At 39.0% G+C, this 21472-nt stretch overlaps 1 protein-coding gene and 1 long non-coding RNA gene across 3 annotated transcripts in view; one reads left to right on the forward strand and one right to left on the reverse strand.

Moving 5' to 3' along the window:
• Positions 1 to 944: 944 nt before the first annotated feature.
• On the forward strand, positions 945 to 5087 carry LOC141497089 (uncharacterized). 2 transcript variants are annotated; one of them, XR_012471229.1, is made up of 3 exons: positions 945 to 3557; positions 4133 to 4191; positions 4902 to 5087. It is a non-coding gene; the product is annotated as an uncharacterized LOC141497089 (long non-coding RNA). The 2 variants fall into 2 exon arrangements; XR_012471227.1 differs by lacking the exon at positions 4133 to 4191.
• CFDP1 (craniofacial development protein 1) overlaps positions 2207 to 21472 on the reverse strand; it is a 144167-nt gene continuing 124901 nt past the window's right edge. Inside the window, exon 7 of the mRNA XM_074199642.1 lies at positions 2207 to 3377. Coding sequence (XP_074055743.1) covers positions 3287 to 3377 — 91 coding nt within the window. The 3' untranslated portion in view covers positions 2207 to 3286. The remainder of the gene's footprint in view (positions 3378 to 21472) is intronic.

The following is a 21472-nucleotide window of genomic DNA, read 5'->3' on the forward strand; positions in this document are numbered from 1 at the left end:
TGTGGAATTTCTCAGGATGCAAGATGCTCCAGTCTCAATGCTTCTGATCTCTCTCCTATTCCTACTGTTGGCAGCAAGTTCACAGCCGACAACCTCAGAGGAAAGTTTATGACTGAAGGCAAGGAATGACACCTCCAACTTTTGTACTCATTTGGAATGTTAGCAACCATCCAAAGTGATTTACTTAGCTTTCCCTTTAGATACTACTGTCAAGTATGACAATGCTTGGTGACTGTCAGGTCACTCTTATAGGAGTATAACCACTTTCCTCTCTAGGGGCCAAAAATTATCTGAGAATTCCTAAAAACACTGTCCCATGGACAGGATGGGGTGAGAGGGTGTGGTCTTCTACTTTTGTCTAGGTGACTTAGATCTCTCACCTTCGAGCGGAAGGCCTCAGGAGACTGACAGGAGGCGGACTGGGAAGGGCCAAAGCTGCTTTGAGGTAGAGAAGTAAATAGACAGATGATTTAGAACATTAATAATGAACTACTTCCTAGAAAGATCAGAAGGGCAATATCTTTCCTTCTCTCAGTACATTGGGTAAGGATCTGGCTCTCTTTCTTTTCAGGGGTGACTGCTGATTCTAGAGAGGACAAGTCAACTTTCTTTGACTTTGTCCAAGTGCTGTCAATGATGTGAGTCCCTAAAGTAAGAAAAGGCCACAAGAAATCATTTCAAATCAATTCTACGAGTCCCTCAAATTTCTTGGATTGCAGAGGACTATCCCGCTGTTTGAAGGTCTCATAAGATAATTCTCGAAACATCTGTATAGAGAATAGTCAGAGGAAGTCTGTGAGTAAAAATGAAAGCTTACTGTGAGCCGGGGTGGTCTTTAAAGTGGTAACATATGGATGAAGCTGATTTGAGAGTAGGTGGATGCTGAAACAGAGGGTAATGAAATGTGTCACAATTCAAAGTCTGGGCAACACTGGAGCTGAGGTTCATGATGTTAGAGGGGAGAGCATCTGGGGCAGACAAGATGCAAATCACCACACGCTGCCTGACGAGCTGCTAAAAGGATCAGCAGCATCAGTGCCATCGGGAGTTTTTCAAAAAATGTGATGAATGTGTTAGGAAGCGACAAATGGGATCATAATTGCATGGCAGGCCTGCTGGAAAAGAGGCTCACCAAATGAAAACCCAGATGAAAGAACAGAGCTTTAAGCCGAGCAGCCACATTAATCTATTCCAAAGAGAGTACGCCATAGAGGGCTCTTCCAACACTGGACTCTGAGCTGCACAATCAGCATATGGAATAGTCAATAAGTATATTAGTTTCTTCTCCTTCCCTTGAAGAAATTTGGATGTGTCCTACTATGCAGAAAGCCAAGGGAGCTCTCAGTTCCTTAGGAGTCAGAGTTGCCTGTGCATAGAAAAAGCCACAACTTACATAGAGCTCGACATCTCTCATTCTGAAGGACTCCAAATCACATCACAAATTAGCAAGAGCCAATTAATGCATCACTGAAAAATGGCAGTTGGGAGACAACATTCTCCAGCAGGAGGAGGGCACATGATCAAATCAAATGTTATTTGAAACTGTAATGGAAAAATGAAGTGACCGAGGGGGGAAAAAAGGGGGTCAAGGTTATCAGCTGGAGCTAAGTATCAATCCTGGGCCCTTCTGTCAATGCTTGCCACCCTGTAGGCCTAGAAGCTCTCTTGCTCCTCCTTTGTTGCATTCAGAATTAGACCCAAATTACACCTGGCTTCAAATGGGACAACTTTAAATGTGGCCATCATTTATTTATAGATTTGGGTTGCTACCCTTCACTAAAGAAGTAAAGAAAAATGCTCCTTTATCTCAAAAGGAATAGTCAGTGTAGACCAGAAGATGGACGAGGCCTCCCTGCTTCCAGCAAGAAAAAGGATCACAGGCAAGAACTTGGTCTGACAAAGCACTGAGCTTTTTTTTGTTGCAAGCAAAGTTTCAATTGGAGGGTGGGGAAGGGGGAAGGGCTGGGTTGGGGAAGAAGGAGTTTATCTTTCAAAGTGCCTAGGATGTAAAAAATAAAAAAAACATCAATAGAATTTTCAAAATTTGACAAGGATGAGTGACTACAGCAGCTCAGATCATGGAGGTTTTTTAAGGTTTCTTAAGTTAGCTTGTCCCCTTTTATCAAAGAACAAATGAGGACAAGTCTGTATTAATAGATGATAATAAATAGGATTTCATAACTCCAAAGGCCACTAAAAAGGAAGACAATCCTACCAAATACAATTTTACTGGAAACAGTAACAGGAGGAACACAGACCTTGGCTGCTCCTGGCTACAAGAACTCTGTAGGAGGATGCTAAGCCACACAGCCAACTTTACCAGGCACACTCGTCACATATGAAAACAAGGACACGTGGGAAGTCGAGGTTTTAATGTCTTTATTCTTATGAATGGTTTGGCCCCAGCTCAGTTCCCATCCCACCAGCAACCTATTCCCCATCCTGTTCTTCCTGGCTGCTCCCAAGAGAAATTCTGAAACTCATCTGGGTTTGGGTATCTTCATTTCCCATGAGGGATGGGAATGAAAGTCTGAGAATATTCTCTGGCAAACCAGTGTGACAAGATACTTAGTGGAAGGGTTGAGTTTAGAAAAACTGGCTTTTACTTTGGAAAGACAAAAAATGCTAAAGGAAAAACAATTTTCAATCGAGCAACAACAACACGTTCATAATTTCAGTTTTCACATTATACTAAGAGGAGTGCCATCCTGGAAGAGGGAGATGAGTGAAAATAAGGAAAAAAGAGACAGGGAGGAGGGGGACAGGGAAAGAGAAAGGGCAGGAGGGAGAGCCTGAGAGAGAGTGGGAACCCAGGAGAAAGCTGAATACAAAACTGTCCAGTGAGCTGGCATTTAGCCAGCAGATGTGTCTGTATCTTAGGACAAAGGGGTGGGCTCCGTAGAGGGTCATAATGGTTATCAGCCAACCTAAGCTATGTGTCCAAGCTAAGGTTGTCGTCCTCTCTCCACCAAAGGCAGTATGAAGCTGGGGTAAAATCCCTGCCAGGTATTAGATCTGGACTATGGTCAGACTGGATGAGACCACCTGTCTCATCCTCTTCACCAATCCCAGAACAGTTTCCCACAGTAAGAACTTATAAAAATAAAATAAATGATTCCATGTGAGATCGAGATATATAGACTGAGCTTCAACATGGGAAAGAGAACATTTAACTATCCTTTCCATGAAACAGTGGGTGAGCAGGACAGGAGAGATTTCACAGACACACAAAAATTGGGCTCCCACCATCAGTAGGGATAACTGCCAGAGCATCTTGGCAAGGCCATCAAGGCTTCATCTTGCTCAGCCTGAGGTCCCGCTCAATTTCAAACTGTCTGTGATCCACTCGCTCCAGAAAGGCTTTTCTTTCAATATACCTGGAAGGGGACAAGAAACAATGGTGTCAACATAATCAAGGAGCCTTGTATATGTGGACAAAGGAATGTTCCATCAAGAATTCAAGTCAATAATAAATAAGCATTTATGAAGCAGGTACTGTGGGCACAGACAAAACAGGAGAGTCTCTGCTCCCAAAGAGAGGAAGGAAAGGGAGGCAGGTAATATATTCAGATAAATAATAATAAAAAATACATACAAAGTGATTTCAGGGGACAAAGAGAGCCCTAACTAGTGGTGGTGGTGTGGTGGGGGATCAGGAAAGACTCTCAGCTAAGAGATGGCATGTATATTGTCTTTTAAAGGGGAGTGAATGATTCCAAAAGGAAGCATTCATTGCAAGACCAAGTAAAGACACAGACGTGTAGGATGAAATGTCCTAAACTGAGGCAAGGAGGCCAGTTTGTCTGGAATGTAGAATTCACAAGGGGAAATTATTTCACAATCCACTGGAGGCAGATTGGTTTTAATGATAATTAAGACTTTAAGGGAAGGCACAGCTCCTACTTCCCTCACTTTCTCCAACAAAAATTCCCAGAACGTGCTCCTGCTAACCTAAAACAGCTGGTTGGCCCACAGCCCAAAAACCTTTCAGAGAAATGGGTCCAATGCTAGTGGTCCATCCTCTGCCCCTCTCACCCCCCCACCCCCCCCCCACCCCCGGCTAAAAGGCTAGGTACTTTGATTTCCTAAACTGGGGGCAGTTCTTAACAGTGTTTTTCCTTCATCATTCCAGGAAAGAGGGCAAGGCAGTCTCGGTACTGCGGCTGGCACAAGGAAGAAGTAGGCGTGTGTGTACGTGCTTAATGCCAGGCTTAATGAGATACAGCTGCATTATAATGTAGCTCCCTGGTGCAAAGTGTACCATGGCTTGCCTGGGGAAGGGGGGGAGGGGATGGTGATGCCACTAATTAACCTATTGAAAAAGCAAAATTGCCACTGAAAAAGGGAGATGTAATTGAATCATCTCACTAATTTTTCCTTTGTTCCACTGAAGAAAATGTGCATCTTTCATTCTGAGGTCATTCCATTTAGGATGAGAATGCTCTACTGAGTCAATCACCAGGGGGTTCCTGCTGAATTCAGAGCCTTGGGTTGATACATTGTAAAATCCAATTCCTAACATTTGCTTCCTGTCAGATTTATTTCAACTAAACCTAAATGAAATACAATTAAACAAAATAAATCCTACCACCTCCCCCAGGGAGTTGGCTCTCCTTACAAGCTATCGCCCAACTAGGGTGACCTCGAAATGGGCACCGTACCAGTTTCTGGGTGCCAAGGTCCAAGTTACTACTCCATGATGAGTATGGGGAAAGGCTGGCTTTGAAAACCAAGAAATTCTTTTCTCACTGATAGAAGATGGGGATGGGAACATTAGGCTGCTGCTGCTTCCTCTGCAGAGAGGACTTCAGAGGACAAGGACAACTTATGCCGACTCCCACACACCCATGACTGCCCGTCTGGGAGCATGGGCCAAAGCCTCCATTTTTCTCTGTCTGCAGGCAGCTTTGCTTCTTGGGGCGAACGGCTCAAGGATGGCTCAGACAAAGCAGACTAAATCCACCGTCTTGAATGCTAGAGGCTTCCTGGTGGGGATGAACTTTCAAGGGGATCTGACTACATTGGGTGACAACAGCTTACAACTTGACTCTAAACACTATTTGGGAATAATTAAATGGCAGTCCTTACTCAGGAGTGAGAGGGTGTTTTTGTGTTGGGGAAGGACTTAGGGTGGTGGCGATGGGTAGAGAACAGGCTATGAGACAACTGCTTCCTCAGAGAATTCTAAAAGTAATTTCCCAGTGAAAACTGATTCATTTTCATTTACAATATCTTTTGAGAGATAGGGGAAGACTAAGTACAATGGAAAAGGCAATGGTCTGAGGACCTAGGTTCAAATTCTAACTCTGACTGCTTATTGGACATGTCATTGCTGTTATCAATCATTCCAACTTTTTCATGACCCCATTTGGGATCTTCTTGGCAGAAATACTATATCTGGCTGATGAGCAAACTGAGGCAAACAGGGTGAAGTGATTTGCCCAAGGGCACACAGCTAGAATGAATCTGAGGTCAAATTTGAACTTGGGACCTCCTGACTCCAGGTCCAGCACTACACTTAGCCAAATATATTTAACCTTGAGCAAATCATTTAAACTCCCTAGGCCTCACTTTTCTCACCTGCAAAACTGAAAAGGCTGAACAGAGGTCCTTTCCTCATCAAGAGCTATGAGTCTGGTAACCTATGAGTAGAGTTAAAGTCCTCTTTTCCTTTAAAAATTAGTTTTATGCCTTTTAATAACCCAATCATTCTTGAAAAATCCCACTCTTCTCTTCCATAAGAAGAAAACACTATTAATTCACTTTCCAATTCTTTCTTTCAAAGCTCAAATTTCTTTTCCAATTCTTTCCTCCAATGCTGTCATTCTATTTATAAAAATTTTAAACTTTTTTTTTAATCCTCTTCCTTCACCACTCCCAAGAATTTTAGGTGAGTTTGTGCTGCATTTTTCTCCAAGGATTTGCTTGGAGAGGTTTTGGACTCATTCTCTTCTGCATTTCTGTCTTGAGCAGATTTGTCTCTGTAAGAGCTTGCTGTGGTGGGGTTCTTTTGTGGCTTCAGACTTGATGTTAAGGAGGGAAGGCTAGGCAGGTGAGTTGAGTGTTGTGTTACTTCAAGATTTCAGGGACAGGCTGGAGACTCCCAAATTTTCAGTGCTCTCCCAAGTGGCTTGCTCAGGACAAAGTCTGTTTCCTGCACCATGGCTCAACAGGTTTCTGATCTGGGTTTGGGCCTGAGCAAGAGGGGACTGCTACTGAATTTTGTCCCAGTCAACCCATTGGAAAGCTCTGTAAAGTGAGAATGGTGAAAGTGTAGGCTCACCCTTGGTCAAACCTGGAATGAAATAGAGCTAAGGAAATTTTCCCCTTGTATGGGTCAGATATATGTCAGATCAGTCTGTGCCCTTAAGGGGACACACCTTGACATTGCTATAACTCTTACAACTCTTCTTCTTTTCATAGCAAATTTCTATAACCAGGACAGGTAACAGTAGAAGTTTTGAAAGTACAATATAAAAATTTATTTAATTAAGAGATGGAAACTGCAACATCTCTGAATTATGCAAGTATGAAAACACAATTGTAATTTATATTTGTGGTCAAATAAAGAGGTGAAATCCTTCAAAAAGGGTAATTAGACAAAGTAATAAGACAAAGATGTGATGTAAAAGTTTTCTAATTAAATGGAATAGTAAATTTTGAGAAAGTAACTATTTTTTTCTCTGGGAACACTCTCTCTCTCTCTCTCTCTCTCTCTCTCTCTCTCATAATGTATATGATTGTATCTGGCAAGGAAATTCAGATATTTAGTAATATGTTCTCCAAATCAGTTTAAAGATTTTATATATAAAATATTAATAATTGTAAAATAAGTGAAATTATTTTCCCATTATAAAAATTTTAAAACTCAGAAGAATTCATTTTACAATTTAGATCCTCATGAATTTTTTTTTTAAATCTTATATCAGGGCAATAAAACTGTGTATACTCTTTGATCCAGGATTACCACTACTTGGTCTATATCCCAAGGAGATCATAAAAAAGGGGGAAAGATCCACATGTCCAAAAAATATTTATAGCAGCTCTTTTTGCAATGACAAAGAATTGAAAATTGAGGGGATGTCCATCAGTTGGGAAGCTGAAAAAGTTATGGTTTATGAATATTATGGAGTACATTGTTCTGTAAGAAATTATGAACACCTGAACTTCAGGAAAGTCTGGAAAGATTCACATAAATTGATGCTGAGTGAAGTGAACAGAATCAGAAGAACATTATATACATTAATAGCAATATTGTGAGATGATCATCTATGAGGGATACAGCTCTGTGGTTCAGAGATTAAGGACAATCTTGAGAGACCTGTTAAGTAAAATGTCATCCACATCCAGAGAAAAAACTATGGGTTCTGAATGCAGAGGAAAACATATACTAGGTTCACTTTTTAAAACTTCTTTTATTTTTTTTTTTTTTTAGTTTTTGCAAGGCAAATGGGGCTAAGTGGCTTGCCCAAGGCCACACAGCTAGGTAATTATTAAGTGTCTGAGGCCGCATTTAAACTCAGGTACTCCTGACTCCAGGGCCAGTGCTCCATCCACTTCACCACCTAGCTGCCTCTGTTTTTCTTTCTTTCTCGTGTTTTTTGCCCCCTTAGTTCAAATTCTTCTTTCAAAATATGACTAATATAGAAATATGTTAAGCATGATATAGATTTAACCTATATCAGATTGTTTATTGCCATGAGGACAGGAGAGAAAAGGAAGGGCAGTAGAAAAATGTGGAATTCAAAAGCCTGTAAAAGGTTGAAAACTATCTTTGCATGTAATTGGGAAATTAATTAATTAAAAAAGAAGATTCTTATATCAGGCAGAGGGTTTAGGTAAAGAAAAAACTGAAATCCTCTGAAGTTTCAGGTGAATCATGGGTTTGTTGTTATTCTTTTATCTCTGCTGAAAAACAGGATTAGATTCATAAGGCTTGAATTGGTTTTTCATCACATGAACTAGTTATTAGAAAACAAAATTTAAATGACTATCCTAAACTGTATTAATTCTTGTTACTAGCAGATTTTACCATAATTACTAGGAATCTCTACAGGGATTTGAGAAGCAGAGTCTCCTTCAAGGTTGCCCTGAGAATAAAGTCTATTCCAGATTGTCTAATACAAAACAATTAGGGATCAGATGATTACAAAAGACATCTGGGACTCAAAATGTTCTGATTAAATGAACATTGAGAGGGGGTTATAGGATGAAAGGAGACTTGATGTTAGTTAATACTGCTAATCACTGTATTGCTATGACCTTTTGTACATGGTGTTTATGTTTTTCTTGGTTACCTTGGTGACATGTAAATCTCCCCTCCCTAAATTAGTCCATTATGAGCCATGTAAGTAGTCTGATCTGTAACTAGACTTACGTAATTCTGATTATGAAAATATGAAATACCTTATAGATCTGGCTTATGGATAAGTGACCCATTAATCAAAAGGGGGAATTGGGAGAATTGAAGGGATCAGCCTATCAAGTGGTAGTGAGAATTCTATGAACCACATAGACTCCATCTTGTGACTCAGTTCTGGAGTTAGCTCAGTTCCCTTTCTATTCAATTATGGATCTAATCCAATTTCTGTCTTGTGAAATAAACTTTATTCAATTGTGGGAATTGTTGAGAGGACTTTGTTGCATTAGTTGAACCTAGCCCTTCATGGCTGGGAAGCTCTCAGAGATCCTTAACTCAGGACTTAGGTGATATGTGGATCAGAAAACCAGTCAGATCAAAAGAGTGATGCAAGTAGTTTTCTCACAACTGTACATTTCAAGCAACCCATATATCTTCTCTGGAAACTGGTCCTATACTGATCAATCAATATTGATTCCATGTTCATTTCATTGATCACAAACATTTGGGGTGAACTGAGAAACCTCTTCTCACTTCAGGGAATTCTACCTGTTCATTCTCCCCCTGCCAATTTAAAAAGTTCCTATTCTTTCCTCTAGTTAGGAACCAGATTACCTAATTCTGTTTTCCAGTTGTTTCCTTTTAATTAACTGGTCTTATCTGATTATTATCTGTTTTCAGGGTCCATTGCCAAAACTGAAGAAGATGACTAGTCCTGATTTGTTATACAATTAATATACATTGCTTAATAAATTGATATACTCAGAAACTTGGACCTTTATTTCCTTAGTTGTTTCATCTTTCTTCCACTACACTTTTTGAATTTCCCCATCGGGATTTGGTCTGGTGCATTTTCTAGATCTGTCTGGAGTTTATGGACCCAAGCTTAGCCCACTGCTTCCTACCGCTCCATGATCTTGACTCTGCCCTTCTCAGGAGGTATGATTTAGTGTGTTTTCTGATCTCTTCACTGTTTTTTTAAGAAATCCAAGGTATCATTTTCCTTTTAGTGAGTCCTTCATTTGCCTTTTTTTTAAATGGGGAAATTAAGCCAAAAAAGGGAAATTATCTCATTTAAGATGACTCAGCATACCATGGATCTGTATCAATCACTCCCTTATTTCCAATCCATTGCTCTGCTTATTGGACCATATTGCATCTTCTGCAGACATCCAGAGATAAAAGAAATGTAGCAGGGTGTTACAAAAGATGCTTTGAGTAACACACCACTTCCCTGTCACCCGTCTGGTGGTAGAAAACATGTAGGGGTGAGGGGTCTCCAGGGCTCTAGGATTTATATTACTACTCTCATGTAAAGAAAAGGAAGTTGTGCTTGAATTAGGATGAATAATACTGCTTCAAGTTTGAGAAGCAAGGTTAAATCAACCCAACCTTGACAATATTAAGGGCAAGGCATGCGTCCTGGGGGGCATTTGGGCAGCAGGTAGAGGGAGAAACTAGTCTCCTCAAAGAAACCCCTTGAATGGAGCACTAGTTCAAAGGGCAACTCAGATAAAGAGGGAGGCAGGGGTGAGGTGCCTACAGCCTGAAGAGTTCATTTATCTCCTTGACACTGATCTGGACACAAATGTTGTGGTTCATGGGATCTCTTGTAATAGCTCCAGTTGGGTGCCAACAATCAACCAGAAACAAAAACCACTATTGAGAGAGGAGCTCCCAGGCTCAGACAGACCTCACATAAGAGACTCTATTCCTGGTCTAGGGGTTCTTCCAATCGTGTCATTACCACACATATGCAGCCTCACAATATGGTGCAGGATCTTGAAGTAGAATGGACCTGGGGGCTATGGAAAATGTGACCTCCAAGTGGAAAGACAAAAGAGCTCCTATATGGGATGGGGTTTAACGTGCAGTTTGGCTCATATGGATTGGCTATTGAAAATGAACCTTGAGAGATTTCAAAGGTACAAGTATCAGTGGGTTGCCCTAGAAGACAGCATACCACAGACAAGGGTGCCTAGAGAGGTGATTTTACATTTGTCTTCCCTGTTGATGGTTTCACACACAGCTTATTATTCACAGTGACTCAGCAAAACAGTTCTAGACATGTGGAATGGATTCTAAATGTTAACTCTTCAGGGGAGCCTATTTCTTCCTCACTGATGTTGACTAGAACTAGTCAATTAAAGACGCCTGCTCCTCTAGGTTGAATTTGACAAACTATGCCAACTAGAACTAAAGTATGTATCAAGAACTAAAGTGATTTATTTAGCATCTCCATTCCAAATCAGGGCAGATTCAGTAGGATCCCACATTATTCTGAATTCTAAACCCAAAGAACAATCTGGAAGTGAAAAAAAAAGGCAGTTTTAATTATGTCAGATTCTCCATGACTCCATTTGGGGTTTTCTTGGCAAAGATGCTGTAGTGCTTTGTCATTTCTTTCTCCATTTCATTTTATAGATCAGGAAACTGAGACAAACAGGTTAAGTGACTTGCCTAGGGTCACACAGTTAGTAAAGATTGGAGATCAGATCTGAACTCAAGGCAGATGAATCTTCCTGATTCCAGACCCAGCACTCTCCAATATCTCCTTCATGGTAATAATGTAATCAAACAAGACAACAGATAAGGACTCTGTAAACTTTAAAGGATTAGGTAAATTCTAGTTATTATTATTTTTATAATGTTTTAATGCAGTGAATTTTTAAAAGAAAATGATAGGTTAAATATTGGTTGAGATAGGGGGTTTGGTGAGGAGAGAAGTGCTGCCTTGAAAATAAGCAGACAGAAAAACTCTTCATTTCTTTCATAACTCATATCATCTGACCTTCTGACAGAGGGGCAAATCAAGTCTGTTCCATTTGCAATGCCATTCACAGAGGTCAAAGTTGAATGAATGGAATTTTAAATTTTATTTGTTCTCCCATGCTTTTCCTCCCACATCTTCCCTAATCTGTGATGTATCCTGGGTTACATAGGCAGCAACTTTAGAGTGACAAAGAATTTTTCTTTGGTTTTTCTTTTCCCTCCCTCTGAACCAAAGGAACCAGTCACCTATTTGGTAGTCACTCATCTCCACGGACATTCAGTTTGACCTGATGGAGTTGCGGATGGTCTTTAAATGCCAGTCATTTTTAATCTTTGCTTTAAAAAAAAAATCTTTTCAACTAAATAATTCCTTCATTTAACCTTTCTACATTCTACATTAATATTTCTGGAAAGTCTTCTTTTTGATAATTAAAACCTCTGGGAAATTCACTTTAATTGAATTAGAGATCTAGACAAAATATCTAAGAGCATCATCTTCTTACAATGACATTTCAGTAAGAAAGTAGAGCAACTCAAGATTCCCTGGCACAGGGAAAGGGCATTATATTTAGAACAGGTGTTAGGACTGCCAAGATATTAGGAGATATCCTGTTTTCCAGGGCTGAAGAGCAGCAAGCAAGCTGTGCCCTGAGGATGGCACAAGAACAATCCTTTGCATTCACCTTCTGGAACTGAGGGTCCTAAGCTTGGGCAAGGCCCAGGAACAATACCCTGTTCTGAACAGACCTACTGTCACTAGATAACCTGGCCTCCCTCACTACTGCAGCCACACTAGACTGTTTGACTCTTTGTCTAGCCACAACCATTATAAATCTTTAGGCCTCGCCAAAGTTGTCTAATTTGTCTCCCTCCTTGCAAGTCATTTCCCAAAATTCGGTTTAATTCCTCACTCTCCTGTCTCTAGCCAGCTCTGTTCAGCTCTGGCCATCCACAGGTCAGAGGCCAGTTTGGTCTAGCAGACAGTACTAACTTTACTGACTGGGATTTGACTTCCAGATGAGGATGATAGTTCTCCAAGGTAACATCCTTCATCTCTAAGTGACTAAATTCTAGAAAAAACAAAACTCCTAGCTGACAGTTTGGTAAATCTAGTCAGTCATGACCAAGACAGCCCCATGTCGTAATTGCCACAGTCAGGGTAAATGTCACCCAAGGGTATTTGGTTGGTAGGTTCCCAGAGGACAAGAAAAAATGATTAACCTTTTAACCTTTTTTGAGAAACTCTTCAATTTAGGCATAAGATAGTTGGTAGTAGGAAGTGAGTGAGAACAGACATGGAGTAAAAACATGACTTTTTGACAGAGGCCTATTCTGGGTGATTACCCATGGTGCCATCAGAATCTCCATCTGCTGCCCCACCAGCCTGAGACCTACACCTACTGCTTTGGAATGCATGGAGGTGGTAGAATGAGGAAACAGTTTGGTGAATGATTAGTAGTCCATTTGATCTGGAATGAGAGAGTTTCTAAAGGGAAACAGTATGAAATTAGGCTTTGGAAAGATAGGTGAGAGCCAGATCATAAAGGGATGAAATGGTTGGTTAAGGAGTTTGTCTTTTATTCTATAAATAATAGGAAGTCACATGGTTAAGTTTGTGCTTTAAGAATATTAGTCTAGGAGGCAGTTAGGTGGCAGCTAGGAGGATATGAGGAAAGGAAAGATTTAAGAATGCGTCTGAGATTACAGATTGGGAAGACAACTAAGACTATGTATGCTTTTTAATAATTCAATAGGGTCACATTTAATGATGTGAGTATTCTCTCTATCAGGACAGATCATATCTGGTTATATCTTCTTGTTCTTTATGATCAATACCCTTGTTCTCCCAAGGATCTGTGGCTTTTAAAAGTTTTAACTAAAAATATGAACCAGGGCAGCTAGGTGGCACAGTGGATAGAGCATCAACCCTGGAGTCAGGAGGAACTGAGTTCAAATCCACCTCAGATACTTAGTAATTGCCATAGCTGTATGATCTTGGGCAAGTCACTTGTCCCCACTGACTTAAAAAAATAAAAAATTTTTTAAAAATACCTAAAAAACATGAACCATAATAGATGCTCTAGGTACCAGATGATGGTACATGGCAGTTAAGGACCACATTCTCCTTTCAACATACTCAACAAACACTTACAGTTGGATGAAAATAACTCTGTAATGAGGCACCAGGGTCAAGCTCTTTTACCAATGAGAAGAAAGAGATAGACAGGGATAAGTGCTTGTTCTAAAGTCACCAAAAGATCCTGGGAGCAAAAGCAGATCTAGAATCATCTTCAGGAAACCTTTTCTTTGTTACTGGTGGCAGTTTGGGTCTCAGTTCTTTTAATTAAATTAGGCCCCCAACTACAAATTCCAATAACTCTTCCTGATTCTGCCCTTTCCCTCTTCCAGGTGTCAGTCTTGAAAAAAGCTCTTTCTTTATGCGACATGATTTTAAGGCCCTTAAATCTTCTTCTTAAAAAAGGTGTCTAGAATGCCACATAATATACTAGAGTTTGACCAAGGCAGAGTATAATGGAACTATCACAGCTCTAATCCTCAATACTATATGTTCACAATAACTTTCTTTACCAATCTCTTCATGCTGGGGACTCACACTGAACTTGCCACAAGCTAAAGCCCAATTTTTGTTTTAGACAAATTGATTTCTAGTTACAACTTCATTTTACACTTGTGAAACTGATTTATAAACATAGTAGATTTACATCTCTATTAAATTTAAAACTCAGGTGCTAGCCTGTTAAAATCTGTTTGAACCCTGATTCTGTTGTTCAATATATTATTTGTGTCTTCCAATTTGTATCAGTAACATGTGAAACTAATAAATAAACATTACATCTTATGTCTTTACTCAAGTCATTATTAAAAATGTAAAATAAAGTGGTATCAAAAGTAGTTCCTTGGATCACTACCATGATAAGGTGATGCTGCTCCATTATTGACTATTCTTAGGTCCCAACCATTCAATAGTTCTGAATCTTGTCTAGATCACATCAGTATCTTGCCTACAAGAACAGTACAATACACTCATTAAATGCCTTGTTTCTAATTTAAGAAAATTATTTCTAGTAGGCTGTACTTAAAGGTATTTTGGAGTTTTCTAGGTTTATGTCTAGGGCAATGATGGACTCTGAAGAGTTTTTTTAATCTTTTTTTTGGTTAGTTAGTTTTCTAGTGATCTGCTACCAACAACCTGGTGTTGGTGACCTTGTTGGGAGCTCCAGGTGCTGAATCTGAGATACTGGCCTCTCTGGGAGACTTCAGCACTGGGAGGCTGGCCTAGCTGAATACTGAGCTTGTGATCTCAGGCCTACTCTTGTTCCTACCCTGGTCATTTTCCTTTAGGTAGTATTTGTGATCTTGGGTCACAAAGATGACCCACTGTAGTTCTTCTTTCAATTTATTTTCATTACTGCATCTAGAAAGTTTATTTAAATTATTGTTAGGGAAGCTGAGCTGTATTGTTTCCTCTTACTGAACCATCTTGGTTGGTCTCTCACTTTCATAGTATTCTTATAAGGACTCTGTAATTATTTTTTACTGCTGCTGCTATTATTCTCCATTGATATTTTTTTTTTTTTGGTTAGGATTTTGCAAGGCAAATGGGGTTAAGTGGCTTGCCCAAGGCCACACAGCTATGTAATTATGAAGTGGCTGAGTCTGGATTTGAACCCAGGTAGTTCTGACTCCAAGGCCGGTGCTTTATCCACTGCGTCACCTAGCCGCCCCTATTATTCTCATTTTAAGTAAGAGACAGTGCTGATATTAAAACTTAGATTTTTATACAGGTCTCTTGTTTCCTTCTTCTGTCATGATTATAACATGCTTATTTAACAGTTTGACCCTATAGTCTCTAGGAGAGGACCCTGTCTAAACTCTTCTAGATGTGCTCTAGGAACACTTGGGAGAGCAAGCTAAGGCTGCACTTTGGGAAATTAGCATGCAAGGCAGGTGAAGGTTGAAGAACCTGGAAGTCATCACTTTGGCCTTTGAAACAGACAATCTGATCTATGGGACCATCTGGCAGGAGGTTCTTCAGGCTGAGGAGGAAGAATGGCAGAGCATCAACATTCTATTTTATTAGTTGTTCACTAATTGAGTTAGGTTGTTTTCCAATGCTTAAAAAAACTCTCTATGGCACGCATGTCTCTTCTAATCTTGTTTTCTCTTTCAGCCTATACTTTACTCATTATCTTTTGCCCACAGCTTTGCTCCTTACTTTTGTGAGATCTCTATTAACTCTGGCAACTCGAAGAAGGTTCACTGGACAAGTTTAATAGCAAGGCGATGAGTGAGATAAACTGGAGTTGCTCCTGTCTGGAGCCCCTCTGTGTTTGGGACATTGGGACAAAGGAGGAAGTACTTGGAGCACCATAAAGCAGTAGGGTGGGTTAAAGCACTCCCACACTGTGGCTGTTGTCAATAACCTTTGTTTTTACACTGCCTGAATCTTCCTTGATATATTCCTCACTTAATCTCCTTCCCAGAGAGCCAGCATCTTAGTACTAATATTTTTTTAAAAGAAAGAAAAAGGAAAAATAATGCATTAAAAGCAATCAACACACCAATTAAAAAAAAATCTGGTGTGATATGTGATACTGCAGGCCCCTTCCACTTAGGTACCAGGAAGTGGTCTTCTTGAATCTCTTCTTTGGGACCAAGCCTGCTTATATTGGACCATTTCCTGGCTCTGCTTATTCCACTTTGTATCAGTTTGTGAGACTGATGCGCTCATCATTTCTAACAGCAAAGTAAAATTCTCTGACACTCATGATCCACAATTAATGTAGTCATTTCCCTACTGTTGGGCAAGTACTTTGTTCCTTCCAACTGTGTGCATGTGGTGCCTGTTTCTGTGAATATCTGATGACATTTCTGGAATATTATCACTCTAAGGGTCCTTCCCCAGCTTAGTCTTATCTCTTGTGAGATAACATAACCATCAGCTGGGGGTAGGGAGTGGGGATGATCAAGGCTGGGAGATGCATCCTGTCCCTCCGTGCCCCTACAAAGGCTGTCTCCTATGTCTGAGCACTCTCATTCCTAGCTCCCATCAAGACTCAGCTCAAATCCACACCAGACATGAGGCCTTTCCCGGTGCCATTCGTTATCAGTTCTCTCCTGATTCCCAACCCCTTCCCGTACCCAAAATGCTCTCTTTATAGTTTGAATTTAATGATCTGTGTATGTGTTTTTTCTTCTGAAGAATGTGAGCTCCTTGAAGGCAGGGACTACATGGCTTCCCCATTTATATCTCTTCTTGATTCTTTTTATCACCACTAGGTCTAGTGTGGTGCAGTGGTTATGGTCATCTCTTCTGAGATTTCTCTTCTGCTTATCTAGCAAGCCTCTGATACTCAGCTTCTTCCACTATCTCCTTCTTTATGCCAGGCCCTGAGGAAGGGGAGGTCCTTTGTGTCAACTCTTCTACATGTACACTTCATCTCATCCCTCTGGCTCTTATCATCCCTTTTTTAATCTTAAATCTACCTACTGCTCCCTCCTGCCTACATACACATAAAGAGCTCCCCTGCACTTAAAAAAAAATCAGTAGAGCTAACCATATCCACTAATCATCATCTCACAACCCTCTGCTCTTTCTTAATTCTTTGAAAAAGTTGTCTATAGTCATTGTCTCCTTTTCCTCTCCTTGAACTCTTTTCCCAAACACTTTACAATCTAACTTCCAGCCTCCTCATGAGATGGAAACTCCTCTCCCATATAGTCCTTGGGGACTTTCCCTAGCACTACCTCTAAGTGGAAGCAAACTGATCAGAGGTTAATTGCTAATCACTTCTAAACTAAAGCACACTGTCTGGAATGGATCCTCCCCTAGCAAAAACTTAAGAGTTTATCTGCAAATGAGAAAGTGAAAAGAAATACTACAACTACAAACTCCCTTCTCTTCTTCCTCTTTCACAGAATCTAAAGATTTATCAAACTTTATTTCTTTATCTATTTTCAATCACAAGAAGGGGAATATGAAAAAGAAGTGACCTCCTCTCTCCCTACGAATAGGACACTGCAGTCGATGTGGTATCTATCCCACAAAGTTGAAACCAAAGCGACATAAGATTTTGTCCAAGAGGGCTCAGTTGCAGTCCATCCTGGGACCCCAATGGCAGAGATGAAAGAGGCTGTGATTATAAGGCAATTCTTATATAAATGATCTGTTCTGATTTTTAGGATGGGGTGGAGCCAAGATGGTGTATTAGGGACAGTCACTCAGATGAATTCTCTCAATACCCCCCTCTGAACAAATTTAAAATAATGCCTCAAATAAAATTGTGAAGCAGAAAATAAACAAGAGGTTGGATGAGACATTTTTGCTGACCTAAGAAAACTTAAGAGGTCATCAGGAGAAGTCTATAACAGCAGGTGGAGGGAGGCCTGTCTGGAGCCTACACATGAGGCTGAAACAATAGCAGTAGTAGCAGTAGCTGAAACTTCAGGAGCTCCCAGGTCAGAGATGGTAAGGTATTAGATAATTGGACAGAAAGAGATTACAAGGAGCGACTGCTGGCACTGATTAGTAACTCTACTATTGCCCATAAGCAGGTCCAGGTCATAGTTCCAGGGCAAAAAGGAATATGAATGCTTGAAGTGAGCAGGGGTATCTTCTAGGGTTAAGATCAGAAAAGCTGGGTTCACACCTCTCCTAGGATTATACCACCTTGGAAGGAAAAAAACTTGCATACTCCAAAACTAGTTCTTAAGACAGCAACAGTGCCTCATCACTCTTGGGGAGCAGAGTACAACTTTAATAGAGAAATCAATTTAATAGAGAATTCAAAGTCATGAAATATATATTGGAAAAAAACAAGCAAATAACAACAACAACAAAAAAGAATTTGACCATTAAAAAGTAACTACAGAGTCAGAGAAGATCAAGACATAAACTAAGAAGACAACTATGTGAAATCTTCTTGCATCACTCATTTTTTTTCCTTAATTTTTAGCTACCAAAAAAAATTCTCAATGCAAGAATAATGCTCATTGGAAGAATTCCTGGAAGAGTTAAAGAGATGACAGAGTCTTGAAAAATTGGGAAAAGAAATTAGTAATGTAAGAAAATTATGAAAAGAGAATTAATACCTTGATAAAAGAGGCACAAAAAATTACTAAAGAAACTAACACCTTAAAAAACAGAATTGGACTAATGTTAAAAGAGACACAAAAATATACTGAAGAGAAGAGCTCCTCTTCAGTATATTTTTGTGCCTCTTTTAACATTAGTCCAATTCTGTTTTTTAAGGGCACAAAAATCTCACAGAAGAAAATAATTCCTTAAAATAGAAACTGGGCAAGGAAACTGATGACTTCATAAGATATGAAGAAACAATAAAACAGTCAAAGGAATGAAAAAAAAGTGAACTATCTCAGAAAAGCAACTGACCTGGAAAATAGATTAAGGGGATATAATTTGAGAATTATTAGTCACTTAAAATTAATGATCAAAGAAAGGGCTTAGCATCATATTTCAAGAAATTATCAAGGAAAACTGCACTGAAATCTTAGATCCAGAAGAAAATCTACCATTCACCTCCTCAAAGAGATTACCAAATGAAAACTAGAAATACTGTAGTCAAATTCCAGAACTCTCAGGTCAAAGAGAAAATACTTCAAGCAGCTGGAAAGAATCAATTCAAATAATATAAAGTCACTATCAGAAATACACAAGATTAAGTGACATTAAAGGAGTAGAGGGCTTGAAATGTGATATTTTGAAAGGCAAAGTAACTAAGACTACAAGCAAGAATAACTCACCTAACAAAACTGAATCCTTCATGGAACAAAATATGGATATTTAATGAAATGGAGTATTTTCTTTTTTCTTTTTTTTTTTTTAGGTTTTTGCAAGGCAAATGGGGTTAAGTGACTGCCCAAGGCCACACAGCTAGGTAATTATTAATTGTCTGAGGCCAGATTTAACTCAGATACTCCTGACTCCAGGGCCAGTGCTCTATCTACTGAGCCACCCTGAAATGTACTAGCCACCCTGAAATGGAGTATTTTCAAATATTTCTGATGTGAAAAGACCAGTGCTGAATAGAAAACCTGACATTGAAATGTAAGACCAAAGGGAAGCAAAAAAGGGTAAACTTGAAAAAGTAATAATAAAGAACTCAATAAAGTTAATCCCTATATGAAAAGATGACACATGGAACTCCTAAGAATGTTATATCATTATTAGTACAGTTAAAAGGAATTTACATAGACAGAGGACATGGGTGTGAGTTGATAATGTTGGAATGATCTAAAAAAATGAAGAGGTAAGAAAAAGGGGAAAAGAGGGAAGGGAGTAGTAAATGAGGAAAATTTTCTCACATAAAAAGAGGTTTATAAATAAGAGCTTTTAAAATGAAAGGGAAAATTCAGGGGTGGGAGGAGTGGCAGGCAAGGCTTGAACCTCAGGATACTCCTACTTGGTTTAAAGGGAGAAGAATACATATACACATTCAGTTGTATATAAAAATGCAATTTACCCAATAGGGAAATAGGAGGGGAAGGGAATAGGTCAGATTAAAGGAGGCAGTGGTTAGAAGTAAAATAGATTTTTGAGGAGGTACAGGATAAAAATAAAGAAAGGGGAAGAAAAAGAAAGAAAATGGGATGGAGGGATATACACAGTTAATAATTGAAATTGTGAATATGTATGTGATGAGCTTAGAAGTAGATTGCAGAATGGATTAAGAACAGAATTCAACAATACTTTATTTACAAGAGATATACTTGAAACAGAAAACATAGAGTTAAAATAAAGGGCTAGAGCAGAATTTAGTATGTTTAAGCTGCAGTAAAAAGACAAGGATAGCAATTATGATCTCAGACAAAGTAAAAGCTAAAATATACTTAATTTAAAGAGATAATTAGGGAAACTACATTTTACTAAAAGGTACTATAGACAATGAAATAATATTAAAAAATTTTATAGCAAGTTTCTCTGAAAAAAGCCTCATTTCTGAAATATATACTGAGTTTAAAACTGAGTCAAATTTATAAAAAATAAGATCTATTTTCCAAATGGTAAGTGGTCAAAGGATATAACAAAATTATTTATAGTCATGGAAAAAATGCTTCCTAAAACACTATCAATTACAAACATGCAAATTAAAACAACAATGAGGTACCATCTCATACATGTCAAAAATGATAAATGCTGGAAGGAATGAGATAAAAATAGGTAGATTAGTGAGATCTGCTATTGGAATAATGAACTGGTCCAACATTTCTGGAGAACAATATGGAATTATGCCCAAAGGACTATAAAACTGTGCATACCCTTTGATTCAGCAATATCACTACTAGGTCTGTATCCCAAAGAGATTAAAGAAATAGGAAAAGGACCTATGTGTACACAAATATTAATAGCAGGTCTTTATGTGGTACCAAAGAACTGGAAATAGAGGGAAGCCCATCAACTGGGGAATGGCTGAATAAGCCATGGCATATAATTGTGATGGAGTACTACTGTGTTATAAAAAATGAATAAGGGGATGGATGGTTTCAGAAAACAATGCAAGACCTCCAGGAACTGATGCAAAGTGAAGTGAGAAGAACCAGGAGATTATTATGAACAGTAAAAGCAAAGTTGTAATGATGATCAACTGGTGAAAACAATGATGACTGACAATGGATAAGGACTCATGATGAAAAAATGTAATCTATCTCCAGAGAGAAAACTGATGAATTTTGAATGCAAATTTAAGTATAACATTCTCACTTTCTTTATTTATCTTACTTTAAAAAACAAAAAAAAACCCTATAGCTATTATGGAAATATGATTTGGATGACTTCACATGATTAATTGATATAATAGTACTTGCCTTCTCAATGGGTGGGGAAGGGAAAGGAATAGAAGGAGAGAATATGGAACTCAAAATTTAAGAAGGAAAGAACGCTAAAAATAAATATAAATTGAAATATAAAATTTTTTTAATGTATTTTCTGTTCTAATTTTGAAACATGGACTTGTAGAGCTGGAAACCCTATTAGAGGGACAAAAGAGCCTGATAAGAGTAAAGCAATCTTTCCTCTGCTTTTGCCCAGAACAAGAGATACTAGGGGGTCAGAGTTTGCCAGATAAACAAATTATGCTTTAAAAATTTTTTTTCTATTTATTAAGGCTACATAGTTAAATGACTTGCCCAAGGTCACACGTAGGCAATCATTAAGTATCTGAGGCTGGATTTGAACTCAGGTTCTCCTGATTCCAGCAAGAGCAAATTATGTTCTTTAGCAGTTGCAATTTATTTTACTGGGTCTAAAATTATAGCCTCAAAAACATATGGCATTATGGTACCTTGAGAGAGTTTGTATGT

This window comes from Macrotis lagotis, chromosome 1, assembly GCF_037893015.1.
Source record: "Macrotis lagotis isolate mMagLag1 chromosome 1, bilby.v1.9.chrom.fasta, whole genome shotgun sequence".
Classification (NCBI taxonomy): domain Eukaryota; kingdom Metazoa; phylum Chordata; class Mammalia; order Peramelemorphia; family Peramelidae; genus Macrotis; species Macrotis lagotis.